At 43.3% G+C, this 16305-nt stretch overlaps 2 protein-coding genes across 2 annotated transcripts; both read left to right on the top strand.

Annotated features, from left to right (window-relative positions):
- Positions 1 to 341: 341 nt before the first annotated feature.
- nmnat3 (nicotinamide nucleotide adenylyltransferase 3) lies at positions 342 to 10426 on the top strand. The gene is made up of 5 exons (XM_048251403.1): positions 342 to 427; positions 2489 to 2637; positions 3408 to 3591; positions 6876 to 6955; positions 9461 to 10426. The coding sequence occupies exons 2-5, from the start codon at positions 2529 to 2531 to the stop codon at positions 9853 to 9855; spliced, it is 768 nt and encodes a 255-aa protein (XP_048107360.1). The 5' UTR covers positions 342 to 427; positions 2489 to 2528; the 3' UTR covers positions 9856 to 10426.
- An 866-nt stretch (positions 10427 to 11292) lies between these two features.
- On the top strand, positions 11293 to 16053 carry rbp1.1 (retinol binding protein 1, cellular, tandem duplicate 1). Its single transcript, XM_048251426.1, has 4 exons — positions 11293 to 11463; positions 11830 to 12008; positions 13918 to 14019; positions 15213 to 16053. The coding sequence occupies exons 1-4, from the start codon at positions 11391 to 11393 to the stop codon at positions 15261 to 15263; spliced, it is 405 nt and encodes a 134-aa protein (XP_048107383.1). The 5' UTR covers positions 11293 to 11390; the 3' UTR covers positions 15264 to 16053.
- Positions 16054 to 16305: the final 252 nt, after the last annotated feature.

Below are 16305 nucleotides of genomic sequence, written 5' to 3' on the forward strand. Positions count from 1 at the left end.
CCTATTATGAAACTAGCATTCAGTACTGCGGCAAGTGAGTCCTTTAAGCCAAAGGCGTGAGAGCGGGGTCAAGTGAGACAGGCAAGATAGATAAAAATGTAAATACGATCTGATTGCATTAATTCACTGAGAGGACGTTTCGGGGCACATACCGGTACTTATCTCTTCATTAAGAACACACTTGAAACTTGTTCCTTCACTTTCAAATATCAAATTAACCCCAAGGTTATATTCGCTCACTTTCTAAAAATTCATTCAAAGCTGAACGAATAATCTTTGTTACAGTTTGTTTGGCAGACTTTTTAAATACAACTCGCCACTGGTATGCACTGTTGTATCATGTTCTAGGTGCAATCGGGCAGTCTGACGTTCCGGCCGGGGAACACTTAAAGTGTAACACATGCACTTTATGCAAAGCCTCGAAAAGGTAAACGTTATTTCAATAACAATCTTCTAAGGATAGCAACGCTTTTCTGATCGAAAATAATCGTATACATCTGTACAACATATAAATTCTGGAAATGCCGCAATTACACATTGACGTAGGCTAGGCTGCTTGCATAGTACTCAAGGTAGTTACCTCGCTAACGTTAGCAAAGTTGCCAGTCAGTCGTGACTGAGGTTGACTGACTGTGTTTTTAAAATTCTTCCATTGTGCATGGTCTATGAAACACGTTGATGTGCAGTGTCGCTTGTAGGAGGCTGCATGTAGGCTACAACAAGTGCAGGTTGTAACGTTAACGCCCGAACTAACTAGAAACTCGTAGTATGATATAAATCTAGCAATAGCAGATTACTTGAAAGCATTTTTTTGTTTATGGTCACACGCACTTGCCCTTGCCCTGCCCCCATTTTTCATTAACTGAAATATGTAAGATTTGTGCTATGCACATTAAAGCATTATTTCTCTCAAATGTGCAGTTTCGCTAATTTGCTAAAATGTTAGTAAGCACTTGACCTCTGCCAACAATAGGCTACGTCCACCTTTCAGTTGTAGCCTATCAAAAGATGTTGACCTAAAAGCATAATTTTGAGCTGGTCACGACAAAAGGCAACACGTGTTTTATACAGCACACCACTGATGTCACAAGGTTAAGAACAGTCAGTGTACATGACGTCGCGTTTGTTTATGTTTATACTTAAATTCCTTTATAGACACTTGTTCCAAATGACCTAATAAAACACACCTGAGAGGGAGCTCACCCATCCCTTCAGTATTTCCAGAGAGGCTCCACACAATTTTAGTTTGGGGGACAGGCTGCCCCACACACTGGATTTTTTTTTGTTGTGTACTCACAGGATAGGCAGCTAATAGATCGTGAGAAGATGTTTGCTGAATGTGCCAAAAAATGTTATGGGCTTGAAATTGTGTATGATCGCTGACTGCACCTTTAAGGCATTATGCAATTAGGTGGCATGCTGATGGCAGAATTTCAGAGCTGTTGGCCATGGTAAATGTGAACCTGATGTGCTCACTAATGTTTAGGCCTATACCAAATTTGTGAATGAAGTGCTTTGTGTAAAAGAGGTCTTCAATCATGTTTTATTTCAACTCACGGAAATTGGGACGAACGTTGCGTATTTCTGTCTACAAGATTGAAGCACTGTCTGATGCACTTGCTGTCGGCTGGTCTGTGCCAGTCATCAAGATGTTTTATATTGACTTTCTATAATTTAAAAAAATGTTTTTCTTCATTAACATTTCACCTCATTCCACACAGATTTTTGTATCCATTCAATAAAAAAACGAGTCGATGTTTGTAAATTCATTGATTCATTGTTTCAGCATAATATAAGCCTAGCCTGGGTTATGCTGAAAGTAAGTCTTGAGGGGCCCCTAATAATAAAATGTTTTTATTAGTAGATAATTCCCTAGCAGGGAAAAATTAATAGATAAATACATATCTGAAATACTTTTCAAATATATCCCTTTGCATGTGCTCTGCCCAACCCCCACCACCCAAATCAAATCCCAGATATAGAAACATCTTGTGTGCCCCTTAAATGAGTTTCCCATAGTCCTTCTTAAATCACACGCAAAATCTACCCTGTCAGCGGATTTCCATTCAGCACAATGCAGGCCCATTCATAACCCCTAATATCAGGTCACCAACAACCTTATGAGTATTAGGTCAGGTAATCCTTTCTCCAAGTCACCATTTTTCTTATCACAGGGTCACTTCACTAACAAGGTAGTGCTCTCATTACGGCTAGATCCTGGTTTCCCAGAGCGTGCATCTTGTTTCCCTAAAAAGCAATGCATAAATGTATTTCTACCACCATTTGGACAGCAAACCACCTCGTATTGAATCTCTGCGTTAACCAAAAACAGTGTGACCTTCATGGATTTTAACACTCCCTCACCTTGGCGATGGCGGTTTGAAATTATTCTGATGTGCAGTATATGTGGGTGCATAATGTTGAGCTTAATCAGTGCATGGCCTGAGGCACTCTCTGCTTAGTTCTTTGCTCTCTCAACTCTTTACAGATTCTCTCTGAGGAGAGGCACATAGTGATCAGGCACTGAGATGGCTGCCCGCATCCCTCTCGTACTCCTGGCTTGCGGGTCCTTCAACCCCATCACCAACCAGCACATGCGGCTGTTCGAGCTGGCCCGGGATCACATGCACCTAACTGGTGGGTCCACAAACAATAACCCAATTATCCTGTAAAGGCACACCAAGCACATCTAGTCAGGCCTAGTTGGAGACAGGGGACCCGAGTATATTTCAGTTAGGAAATAAACTTTGTAACAGCAGTGTTTCCTATAGATTGTTTCACAATTATGATAAAATATAGCACCAAACTGGAATAATTAAGTGTGGGTAGTTAAATATATAATAACACTATATACCTCTCAAGTATACATAACCAACTCCAACACTTGCAATTAATCCCACCCATAAATAACAAGCCCATTGTATAGGCTAAGTACATGGTACAGTATGTATTAGGGATACGTAACATAATATAATGTAGAGTCTCTATTTCTGTATGTTCTCAGCAGTTTCTCAGCTTCCTTTGCTGAGATGTTGTATAAGGTTCACTTAAGCAGAATGGTGGAGCTTGGATTGAAAATGTCAAACTGTTTTCAGTATTCCTCTGCATCTTGACTGTTTGCGTCCAATATAGTTTATTACATGTAAGGATCAGAAATATGTGAATGGCAAAACATTCCCTGAAATAACCAGAAAATAAATTAATAAAAAAAATCCCCATGATGCTACATAGTAAATGTCAACAATATTGCACCAATTCAACAATATATATAATTTACTATTGACAAAAGAAACTAGCTTACAGAAATTAAAATACTTTTACCATGTTACATAGACATGACCCACATAGCGACATGGACTTATCCTCTCTCTTTTCTCTCTTTCTCTGAATGCTGCTCCTGTTTGTAGGGCAGTACCAGGTGGTGGGTGGGATCGTATCCCCAGTGGGTGACGGATATGGCAAACAGGGCCTTGTTTCTGCAAAGCACCGCGTTTCCATGGCAAAGGTGGCCCTGCAAACTTCTGACTGGGTATCCGTGGGTGACTGGGAGAGTCAGCAGCCTGACTGGACGGAGACAGTCGTTACTATGAGGTGTGCACTCACAACATTTCACACAAGTACAGGACTCAAGGTGCTGTCCACTATTTTAGTCCAGTACACTTTTTTGTCAGATGCAGAGAGATCATTCCTCACAGTAGCTCTGTAAATGGGAAACCAAGCCATAATGACTTACAACCACTCAGGAAGACAGATGAGAAGTGCATACTCTTTGACAGTTAAAATATAATATCAGCAGAATCACTGACTCAACCTTGAAAGAACCATTCACCCATCACTCTTACTGTCCCTACTAGAAACTGTATTCTCTTTAGCCAAACATAGAAAAATAGAATAACTTAAGCTCAAGAAGAGTGTCCAGTCTTTTTGAAAGTTATCTAATTGGCTTTGGTTTTAGCTGCTGAATCACTCCATTTATAAAAAATATTGATTTCTATAAAAGCTATCAGACTGTAAAGCCAGTTGTCTTTGGTATTTCAGAAAGGTGTCAGCTGTCAGCATTTCTAAGACTCTGAATAAGCAGACTGTGTTGAACAGTGCTGATAGACTCCCAGCACTAATAGCTAAATAATAAATCCGGAGTGCTTGTGAGCTGTGTAAAAAGACTATAGCTGCAAGACTAGCCATAAATGCTAGGCTGTTATCGATCGGCCAAGCACTGCCATGTCTGTAGTACCTGGTCATATTAGGGTCAGGTTCTTATGACGTTTGACTCATATTCTGATTTAATCAGGTCCAGTGAGCTGGTCTGGTGCCTATCGCACAGATAAGGTAGATTTATTACTCATTCTGGGTCATTTGAATGCAACTCTGCTCTCTCTTTCTCTCTGTGACAGGAGCAGTGAATAATAGCCAGAGATGTACCCTCTCTATTCTAATGTGTTTTCATCCTCAGCCTGACTACATACTGTTTTTTTTTCCCTTTCTCTTCTGCCTTGTCTAGTTTACCCTTGTCTCTGCTAGCTCCCCTTGGGGCACGCTCTTTAGTGGAGACATTAAGACTGCTGCCAAACTTTGACAGCCGCTATCTCCCAAGCGTAGTCCCACGGGACTCTGATTTACTCCCAAGATGTGGAGGGGCCTTTTTAAATAAAGACACATCTCTTCTATTTCTCGCTTTCAGCCTGCTGCCCATGCTCCTCTCTGCGTGGAGTCTTTAAAGCTGAGTTGCTTTAAAGTGCTTTTAGGAAGTTAGACACCTGTAAATGCAGTGTGTAGCCACTGAGAAACGGATTAATTGACTGATTCATTGGCTTGGCACTCAGCGGAGAACATTTGAGAAGGATGTGTGTGAGGTAGAGAGAGAGAGAGAGAGAGAGAGAGAGAGAGAGAGAATGAGTTAAAGGACCTGCTCGGGGATCTTGTGTTGCTATGATACCCTTAGTCAGCTGAGCAGTTTTATGCGAGTTCAAATGGCAAAGTTGAAAGTAGTGCCGCCACTGGCACTACTTTGCCATTACAACACAGTCATTATACTTAGACTACCACATGAAAGTACAAACTAGCATGACAGACGTCCACAATAGCAGCTGCAAGCAGAGACCTCATTTTCCCATGCTGCATTTCAGACCACGACACATAAAAGTCGATAATGTAACGGCAGTATAAAATGACAGAGAAGAGTTAGTACGAAATGACTCTGAGATGTGTCATTGTACCAGAAGAAGAATCAATGAGTGCCTCTGCTCCTTTTGGCTACCTTGTGTCCGGCTCTCAAAGTTGATAATGACCCATTCCTCAGAGTGGTGTTCAAGTGGTTTGTTCAGGTATTCCTACAGTCCAGCTCTTGATGGTGGTCCACTGTGAGAGCCTCATTTGGTCCCCTTTTGTGTTTTTTTTTTTTTTTGCCTTTAGTAATCTACAGCTTTGTTGTCCATCGTCATAGAAACGGGGCTCCATTGGAATCCTGTGGTAGCAGTGTATCCCAGGACACCCAAGTTCCTCCTGTCCTGAACCAAGACGGCAGTGCTGTCCAATGCACACCAGGCAGCCCAAAGCCCGTCTCCCTCAGTTCACACACTAGTGCCAATGACGCACCGCTGTGCCTGTGTGTATGAGATTGTTGAGAAAGCTCTCAGCATTCAGAGGGACTGAAAGAGGCCCGCTAGGAGTGATCGGCATCACCCCCGCACCCTTACTCCCTGCAATGCCAACTGCTCTCAATGCCAAGACAATGGCTATTGATATTCAGCTGGCAGACCTGTGTGGGTCAGGAGAAAAAGGGCCAGTAGTTGTGGAGGAGTTGCGCCACCCTGGAGGGCTGCCAGGGATTTGTCTCGGCACGGGTCAGCATGGATGAGGCTGCCTGATTGTATTAGCTACACATTTGCAGTTTGAGGGGTTCACCCGTGTCACATATTGAACAGAAATCAGACCCTGGGGAGTTCATTGCCACAGCCTTACCACACACACACGGGCACTAACACACACTCATCTTATACACACACACACACACACAGGTATACAAACTCATTCTTTCACACATAGTCATAACTTGACTACATCAACATTTTTGTCCCATTAATATGAGTGCATCTCATCAAAAATGAGACAGTTTACCCCTGTACATTTTGCAAAGCAGATCATCGATGCCATAATGTAAATACAAACTCTTCATTGGCAGTCACATGCAAAAACACATCACATGTATGTGGAACATGCAGTATATTGTGCTTCGGGTCCTGTAATAAACATGGTACAAACACACGCATACACACACACACACAGCTTGGCTAAAGGTCCCCCCCACACACACACAAGCCTCTCCTTGTCCTCTTCTCTGCTCTCCCCTGCTCTGCTCTCTACTGCCCAGTAATCTCCTTGAGGGAAGCTCTCGTCTTAAGCTGGGGTTTGTGTAAGAACCCAACAGATTAACTCATAAGGTAGCCTGTTGTCTGTGAAAAGAGGAGAGAGAAATGGAAGAAAAGAGAGAGAAAGAGACATGCAGAATGAGAATCAGTGAAAAACACAGAGAGAAACAGAAAGCAAGAGTGTGTGAGAGAGAGGTAGGGGTAGGACAAGAGAAAGTTTGTGCGTGTGTGTGTTGTGTGCATATGTTTGCCAGGCCGAGTGGAGGCTGTCTCCCCAGCCGGATCAACTAAACTGAATATGTGCACAAAGCTTCCAGAAGAGGATTACTCCCAACAGTAGACTCATTGATCTCCTCTCATTACTGATCCTTACCTCTCCCTCTTTTTTTCTCCCTCTCTCTTTCTTTCACTCAATCTCTCCCACCCCACTCTCCCTCCCTCCATCTCTTTCTCTCTTTCGCACTCTCTGTCTCTTTCACCACCTCTTCTACGTTTCTCTCCCCCCAGGTACCATTATGGGCAGATCGCCAAACAGTACCAGCGCAGGATAGAAGCACTTAACAACGCGCCTCAGGAATCAGCTTTGTGTAAGAATGCATACATTTTTATATGTATCTGGGGTTTTATTTTTTGTCATATAATGTTTTGGTCACATACATCTTCATAATCAGTGGACGAATAGTGTCCTCCATCATACCAAAGGACATGTCTCTGTCTCTGATATCTCTGTTTTATCTTAATTGTCTTTAAATCTCTCTGGCACTTTTGCCTGTCTGCTTTATCTCCCTCCCTCACAGCCTCGGTAAAACAAGAACTGATAACTGTGAAAGGATCTGGAATTAGATAAGGAAGCCTGTAATGACCACACAGTCATAAATTACAGGAATGACAGGATTTTCAGCAATTATAAAAGACCAAAACATCCCCTTACACCCCCCACCCTCACTCCGACAAGCACACACACACACACACACACACACACACACATATCACCACATGCACATGTTCATATGCACCCAGCCTCACATCTATGTGCACCCAACCTACGTTACAGCTCCGCAGGTTTTCTGTTGATTTGTTGTTGTTTTTTGGCCTCCAGTTTGTGTGCTAAAAATGCATTCCCTATATAGACACACTTACCATTCATTGTCCAGAATGATGAAGAGCGACAATGAGAATGAGCATAGCGAGGGGTGTGTGTATGTGAAATTGCACATTATGCAGTGTGTGTGTGTGTGTGTGTGTGTGTGTGAAATGGTACATTATGCAAAGGCCCATTCCTCATGGTCTCTCATGGCAATAGTGAACATTTCCATTTTTAGATTTCTTTTTTCACACTATTATTAAGCAATTAGAGACTATCACTTGCACTTAGAAAAGGCCCATGTTTAATTCAGTCTATTTGCATTAATTACAGGGACTTGACAAGAATGAGCTTGTGTTTTTTCATTTATTTGGGCCGTGTCTGTTTTTGCGCAGTTCATTGTTTGTGTAAACACGATTTGTTTTTAAAGATGAATGATAGTGTACTAATTGCACCACGGGATCTACAAATGAGTCATTATTCAGGCTGTGGAAAACAGTGAATTCTCCTTTCTTTCCATAGTGCTCTCTGTGGTATAGATAGAGGGGATTTGGACAATCCCATGAAGTGTGTTGGTGCTTAAAGTGTATGTTTAATTACCCTAAGCTTCCATATGAAGGAGCATTACTGTGAAGGTCAAAGTTCACAGGCTAGCTCTGTGTCAGTGGCATCCACTCCAATAAAGAGGAGCCTTCATACATAGCCATGGCCTCACAGAGTTTACATGAGTACACACACACACATGCACACATAAACAAGCACACGCACTCACACGCGTATAGTAGACTAGACACACATACTGTAAACAAACACACTCATTTGAATACACGTAGACACACATATGATAACAAAACTGCATAGGCAGACATTTGCTCACACTTGCTAATACACTTTCTCTTTCTCATACACACACACCACAAGTACTCACACAAATCTGTTCAACCAAGCCTCACAGTCACCCTCAAAATAACAACCGCTGACAAATGTACAGCTCTCAGCTAAATATGTATTGCGGCTTACTGACTTGCGTCATTATGACTTGTATAAGCTGGACTGCCAGGCAGACAAAGGCTTTGACATTTAATATATCTGAATGCCTTTGCAATAATGCATTCTTGGCTTGGACCAGAGGCAGCAATCATAAGGTTGAAGTCACTGAAGTGCAACCTGTCACCACTCACAATTTCTCGCTACTGGGTGTGACCAGTCAAATTGTGGAAGAAGTAAACAGACAGATCAGAGAAAAAAATATATTGGTGTCCAAAACAGTCCTCGCTAGAAATAATAATACGTGTCTCTTGGTGCATAAAGAGAGGTAAGATGAGACTGGGTTTTATTCATAGTCCTGTCAAACTTTCAGACTGCTGTGCCAGAATTAGAACTTAGTCACTCAACTTTTTCTTCTTTTCTGGTATCACTACGTTTGGAGTAACATCAATCCTTGTATGCAGCCCTCATGTTAAATTATCGAACTGTATCAATCACTAACAAAATGATCATATAATTGACCATGTATGGACCATGCATGACACAGAGTTACATGTTGGAATATTAGAGTGTTGTCTTTATCTGACTCAAGGCAACATCGCACTTTTACAGTGCCAACCATACACACAAATAGTGGGAGTATGGCATTTCTGTTAGTTTTATTCAATTGTCTTTTTTCAGATGTGATTCTAATGATTATAAGAAATGATTATGGTCACTTTAAAAAATGGTGACAAAGACTTTTAGCAACCCATGTACCTTTGGTCTAGCTCTACTCCTGTTATTTGTGCTTACACTTGTCACTCAGTAGCCCTATACATTAGGTTCATGTCCAATACGTTCAACCTTATAACAATTCATCTCCAATATTTACTGCCTTTCAATCCCCACCCACCAAGACACCCCCATAGTCCCCCTATTATTTATGGTCTGACTTATACCCATATTCCCTGTTCACCATTGTAACTGCCCCCATCTTCCCCATCTCCTGCCTCATGTGCTCCCCTCCTCCTTCCGCCAGGTAAACCTCAGCTCAAGCTCCTCTGTGGTGCCGATTTCCTGGACACGTTCCACGTGCCGGGCCTGTGGCGTGACGAGCACGTGGAGGAGGTGGTGGGCCGCTTCGGCCTGGTGTGCGTGAGCCGCGGGCGCCAGCAGCCGGACCAGGCCGTGCACGAGTCGGACCTGCTCTCCCGGCACCGCGCCAACATCTTCATGGTGCGCGAGTGGGTGCGCAACGAGACCAGCGCCACCGAGGTGCGCCGCGCGCTCCGCCGGGGCCTCAGTGTCAAGTACCTGCTGCCCGACGACGTCATCGAGTACATCCATGCACACGGCCTTTACACGCACAAGACTGAGCTGAAGAACAAGGGCATCAAGCTGCGCCCGCTCACCAAACAGGGACTCCTGGACTGATCTCACTGACTGTATAATAACAGATTAGAGAAAAGTCTGGAAAGCCGAGACTGAATGTGATTCCAGGACCCCATTCTGTCTTCCGATCACATCACAAAACAGACTGAAAGGATTAATTTGTATGTGAAGACTGGAAAGCTACATTTGTATGTTAAAGCACACTTGCTGTTCATGGCCATTGTCAACAGACCATAAGCTCATCAGCATGGACACATAGAGATGGGAGTGATGCTCATTGTGCCTATGGGCCAGAAAGTCAGCTGCATACAGAGTTACTAAGCATTCAGTTTTTCCCATTCTGTGTGAAATTACAGAACCAGTCAAGTCAACGACTCTTGGCTGTTTTAGCTTAGAATTGAAAAATGAAAAATAACTGGGAGCAAGGAAGGAGAAGTGAAAACCACAACACCAGCAGGCAACACCTAGTGTTAGCTAACGCTTCTAATAAGTCATATGTTTATTGAACAAAACCAAGACAATAGGAAACTTCAAAGAAGGATATTCTTCTTTTTTCACACAATGAAAATGACCTATGTTTGAGAATAAATCAAATAAAGCAGATTGAATTTCAGCAGGAAAACAATGAAGAGTCTTGTGTCTTGTGTTGATTCCCACAGATACTATACTGTCATTCTTTGCTGGACCGCAGGACCCCTTTTGTTGTGAAGTTTCTCTTGTTGGGGCCCTCCTGGAGTGGATCTCTGACTCACTCTGTCTTTAACGCATTCTCCATTTTGTTGTCCCACAATCACTCTGAATTAGCCAAATGTCTTTTTTTTCAGGGGAAGGAAAGCCTGCGTTCTTGCAGTTCTTGGCATTGTGTATGTGTAACTGCGGCACCAGGACAAAACTGAGCACATTCGCTGTCAGATAAGGAGACTGATAGCTTCATTAGTAAAACCTTGTGTTCCATGGTGAAAGGAAGCACACTAATTTGCCAACTCTTTGCTTTATTTTCAGGCTGATGTTCAGAGTGTTACTCTGACATTCACGTTTCATTTATTTTAATTTCTGCTTACTTCACACCATCTCTTATAGTGCCCACACACACACCACTGTTTGGAAGCAAATGCATCTCCAGTAGGCTATTGCATATTGTCTACTATGTCTATTTATGTAGGCCTATACACATCACATTTTGCCAATCTGTCTAAGCAAATAAAAGGGTTATTTCTGCTGCAGATGGATAAAGATGTTTTTAATCTGTCCATCCATGTTTATAAATTGAATAACTGCTGAGGCTTGCAAAAAGGTTGTACTTCCTCGTGATGTAAGGACACGGTTCCAAGTGCGGACATGTACCATAGGCTACCTACTGATGTATAGCTTACAAGTGGTTATGCTGCAGGGTGGGCGGGACCCGTGGGTTACCCATTCATATTACATTAAGAGGGGGGACACTTGGACATAATCGCATTAAATCGTTCTGAATAAAACAGGTGTGTCTGACAGCAGTCCGGTATTCGATCGTAGGCAATCGGACCTCCGCTACTCTCAATTTTTACTGGGCTAAAGAATCACACTTAACTTTCAAAATGCCAGCTGACTACTCCGGCTACTGGAAAATGATTGTCAATGACAACTTCGAGGAGTACTTGAAGGGTCTTGGTGAGTTTCTGATCGGTCTATGTCCCAACAAACACAGCGCAGGGTAGGCTACTTTAGGTAGGCTACTTTTGCCAAGTGGATTTTTCATAGCATGTGGACCAAAAGGATAAGGCAACCGAATTGTGTAGGCCTATTTCAGTGTTAGAACGATAATGTACTTATTGTAACAATTTGTTGTTGTCCGACTCGTAATAGGCCTGTTTATTGTAAAGGTATAGCGTACACATCAGAAGTAGGCTATCCTAGATACTTGGCGTATCTCAGGTTTGCCATATTCAGAATAGTAGGCTACCAGAACCCAGGAACGGTTTGTGTCATATTGACATTTAAATAATTTCTTCCTGTATAATTATCCAAATCCTGCAGATGTTAATGTTGCCATCAGGAAAATCGCCGTCTTGTTGAAACCCGACAAGGAGATCACCCAGGACGGCAATCACATAATTATTAAGACGCTCAGCACCTTCAAGAACTACAATATGGACTTCGAGGTCGGCAAGGAGTTTGATGAAGATTTGAGTGGCATCGATGACAGGAAATGCATGGTATGTCATCGCCTCCAAACGCACAGCACTCTGCTGGAAGTAGTCGTAAACATCTTCACATTCGCTTCACTAAATGATTTGTTTAACTTGTGCAAACACCACAGCTGTGCGCTTCACTATTCAACGAAACGAAATGTGCGCGCAAGGCGATGTCGGACCAACCAAGTTTTGCGTCCACTCCAGGTAGTAGTATTTTTAGTGCGTGTAATTAATAGTGGGGACATTCTTTGAACACTGCAAGTGTCAACGCTGTTTGCTTACATACAGACCAACTGGCACACTCTCACCTTAGTGTAAGCCTCTGTCTTAAGAGTGACTCATGGCCACAGGTTGGAGTATCTACCGGTGAGTTTATGTAGTTATGCGCACGGGTTGTACCAGCTCTTGCATCCTCTCCCCTGTACCAGCTCGATCCCCGGTCTTCAACTGTGTGTGTGTGTGTGTGTGTGTGCGCGCGCGCGCACGTGTGTGTGTGTGTGTGTGTGTCCCACACAAGGTTATTATCTTATTTAATTTGGCCTGAGCAGAAATAGGAGAAATTTAAACTGAAAGAAATGTTGACATATGTGTGTCATCACAAATTATTTCAAAGGTAAACCAGCATTTTTAGGGAGCTAATTTACCAGTGCAATTCAGACATCTTTCTCTTGTTCTGCCACTGCTCTGGCTCCTCCTTTGTGTCTCTCTTTCTCATGATTATTTTCTCTCTCTCTTTCTCTCCCTCTCACTCCCTCTCTATCTCACTCTCTCTCTCACTCTCAGAACACACTGGTGCTCTTACCCTCCTTCTTTATGTACATCTCTCTCAATGCCTGTATAGTTGGCCATCTTTCCTCCTCTCCTCCCAAACAGTAACAGCAGCAGCAAACTAATTTAAGTCATCTTAAAGTAATAACACTACATTAACGGCTCCCCACACACACACAGGCCTATCAGTCCTCTTTCCGTCTCATGCTCATGATGGCACCTTGTCAGGGTGGTATTGTCCTCGGCGATGTGGACGGATGCCACATAGCATGCCCGGCGAAGGGCACCCTTTGTTCGCCCGGTGGTGAAATGGCCTGTGAAATGTGTAGGCGCCCGCAAGGCTAATGGCTTGCACCACGCCAGTGTGGGCTTCATAAGTCTGCCCAGTGAGCGGTTTGCTTTTTAATTAAACAGGCTGGAGCGTCAGCATCAACACACGCCACGCCACACCATGGTGCTCCACCACCCCTACTGCCATCACCGCCACCACAACATTCAACCACCAAGCGGCACATACTCCCACCCCAGTTCCCAGTATTGTTGCATGTAATTGGAAGTGTGAATCTCATTAATGCTGTGTTGCAGGTCTTTTCTCTTTCATGTGTGTGTGTGTGTGTGTGTGTGTGTGTGTGTGTGTGTGTGTGTGTGTGTGTGTGTGTGTGTGTGTGTGTGTGTGCTCACGCACATGCGCACCTGTCCCTGTAGTGACGCTTTCAGTCTGTTTAACTGACTGTGTTAGAAAGAAAGAGAGAAAAGAGAGAGTGAGAGAGAGAGACACACACACACTCACATACGCCCACATATAATTGTGTGTGTTTGCATGTGAGGGAGAGTGTGTGTGTGTGTGTGTGTTTCAGTCGAGAGAGAAAAACTCGTGAAGGCCTGTATCCATAGTATCTTTTCTCCTCTTTGCCTGCTTTTCCAGACCATTGTGAATGGGGTGATAAGCCTGACCTAGTGTGTGTGTGTGTGTGTGTGTGTGTGTGTGTGTGTGAGTGTGTGTGCCTACTCTTCTCGGACCACTGTGAGTTGGGATCAAGTTAAGCTGGTGTGTGTGTGTGTGTGTGTGAGAGAGAGAGAGAGAGTCACAGACAAGCACATACACAGACGTGTGTCCGTAATGTCTCTCCTCTCTTTCTTTGTCTTTGGCTGGCCTCCCCAGACTACTGTGAGCTGGGATGGAGACAAGCTGGTGTGTGTGCAGAAAGGGGAGAAAGAGGGCAGAGGCTGGACCCACTGGATCGAGGGCGACGAGCTACACCTGGTGAGTCTATCAACAGCCGGGAGGGGGAGTGCTAGTGTGTGCGCGTGTGTGTGTGTTGTTGGAGGATTGATGTGTGAGTTCATCAGTAGGCACTGAATGTGAAAAATGTCTAGATGGGGAAATAATGAGTTTTGTTGCATGGTAGGCCGTGTGATGTACACTTGAAAAACAGTAAAGGTAAATAACAAAAACAACAATATAACAAAATTCTACATCGCAGAACTCTAAATTAATTCATTTTGCAGATTAATTTTCTGCCATCTTTGGTCCTAAATTTACCAATCAAAGTGTAGCAAACATATTCATAGTGCCTAGAGGGGCTAATGTCTCTCAAGCATTCAGCAGAGACTGGGACTGAGGAGTCCACCGTTCTGCTGACCCGGGTCAGACCCAGAGAGAGAACAGACCCTGTCGTTTGGAGTTGTATGTCATTTCCACCCAGAGCTGCATCTGTGCTTTACTGAGAGGTCCACTGCCACTGGCCCTGGTCTTATATATAGGATACGTTTGTCTTATGTATAGGATACGTTTGTCTTATGTATAGGATACGTTTGTCTTACGTATAGGATATATTCGTCTTATGTATAGGATACGTTTGTCTTACATATAGGATATGTTTGTCTTACGTATAGGATATACTGTATTTGTCTTATGTATAGGATACGTTTGTCTTATGTATAAGATATGTTTTGTATAGGATACAACTGGCCGCAGATGTACTTTTTACTGTGCCAGTAGAACACATTACTATAACGATGCTGTAGTACCATTACAATCATTTTTATGGCCTGCTGGTAAAGATCATTGGATTTACATGTGATCTATGAATGAAAACAACAGATGCTAGTCATCTGCTTGTGGATGAGAGGAAGAGCACCACCATTACATCTGATACACTGCACATGAGCTCCCTCCATAGGCTATTATAGGAACTGCAGCTCGAAACTGTAACCCTTTCTTGACTTGAAGGTTCAGCTAGACACGCTCACACTTCTAAATATATAGCTAGTGACATTCCCTTCACATTTTAGTTATGCTTAGAGAGGTGCACCTGGATGTCTGTCACTTAGCCTACATGTCCTGCTGTGGTAGCACTGTAGTATGATCTGTATAATAATATGTTTATTTGAGATTGTTTTAACTAATGACCATCTCATTTCTCCATCTCCTTTTCCTTCTTTCTCATTGAACAGGAGCTGAGAGTGGAGGGTATTGTTGCCAAGCAGGTCTTCAAGAAGACCTAAATCTGCTGCAAAGGCCTCACAGCACAGTGCCAACTGGAGACTGACACAGACAGACACAGATTGCACACACACTCTCACACACACACACACACACACACACACTGCTCTGGGCAAAGCTGCTGCTTCATGCCTCTACTTGATGTACTTTACCCATACCATATACCCCTCACTCCCTTCGAGTGGTTTGGGTCCACCTTTGGGGCCTGCCTTGGCAGTGGTTTAAGGGTCCGTCCGCTCTCACTTCAGAAGTCCTGATTTAAAAAAAAAAAAAAAATTACAGTTAAATTACAACTGCTTGACTTGTTTGTTTGTTTTGTTTACTCTGCCGTCAGGAATCTACCAGTTGCCTCCGCACAGCTGTGTGTGTTTGCATCTTTAATTAGTAAGTCTAGGAGCAAAGTCCATCCCCTTTCTCAGTAAAGTAGAGCAGAGTTCCTGTATGTTTAGCGCCTCTTGCAGAAAGTGTGAGATAGCAGGACAGCAAGAGTTAATAGCACAGGCGAGAGAAACAGCCATAAGCCAACTATGCAGAGTGGAAGAGAGAGACAGAGGTGTAGTGATGCTGCATTCTCATGGTGCTGGCAGATGGATATATAGAGAGAGAGATCACAGAGAGAGGTGATCAGTAATCAGTAAAGCAAGACTGTGGAAACCCTGGAGGTCAAACCCAGAGTCCAGTTATAGTCTAGTTGAGGGGGCGGGTAGCCACTCGGGTTATGTTTTCCCTGATGTTATGACAATGTACCATCAATGACAGAAATACCATTAAATAAATAAACCTAAAACCAAACATGTGTTGCCTCAAAGTCTCTGTCTTTGTCTGCAACCCACCAGAGAACCGATGAGCAAAATGCCAGCGGACCGCCAGCTATGCCCCCAGTGGACCGACAGTGGTCCGCCAGCCTCTTGCTATCTGGGCCTAGACCCATCCTCTAAGGCATTCAGTGAAATTGACAGACCTTTTATGTGATATGTCTCATTCTCTGAAGGAAAGAAAATTAAAGGGTATATTTTGTACAGTGCAAAAGACCTATTGGCATCC

This window comes from Alosa alosa, chromosome 1 (assembly GCF_017589495.1).
Source record: "Alosa alosa isolate M-15738 ecotype Scorff River chromosome 1, AALO_Geno_1.1, whole genome shotgun sequence".
Lineage (NCBI taxonomy): Eukaryota > Metazoa > Chordata > Actinopteri > Clupeiformes > Clupeidae > Alosa > Alosa alosa.

Excerpts from the sequence above, each read along its gene's own strand:
- nmnat3 (XM_048251403.1), top strand. The coding sequence starts at position 2,529 with ATGGCTGCCCGCATCCCTCTCGTACTCCTGGCTTGCGGGTCCTTCAAC. Across the intron at positions 2,638-3,407 it reads GGATCACATGCACCTAACTG|GGCAGTACCAGGTGGTGGGT; the intron begins GTGGGTCCACAA and ends TCCTGTTTGTAG. Across the intron at positions 6,956-9,460 it reads GCCTCAGGAATCAGCTTTGT|GTAAACCTCAGCTCAAGCTC; the intron begins GTAAGAATGCAT and ends TCCTTCCGCCAG.
- rbp1.1 (XM_048251426.1), top strand. The coding sequence starts at position 11,391 with ATGCCAGCTGACTACTCCGGCTACTGGAAAATGATTGTCAATGACAAC. Across the intron at positions 11,464-11,829 it reads GGAGTACTTGAAGGGTCTTG|ATGTTAATGTTGCCATCAGG; the intron begins GTGAGTTTCTGA and ends CAAATCCTGCAG. Across the intron at positions 14,020-15,212 it reads AGGGCGACGAGCTACACCTG|GAGCTGAGAGTGGAGGGTAT; the intron begins GTGAGTCTATCA and ends CTCATTGAACAG.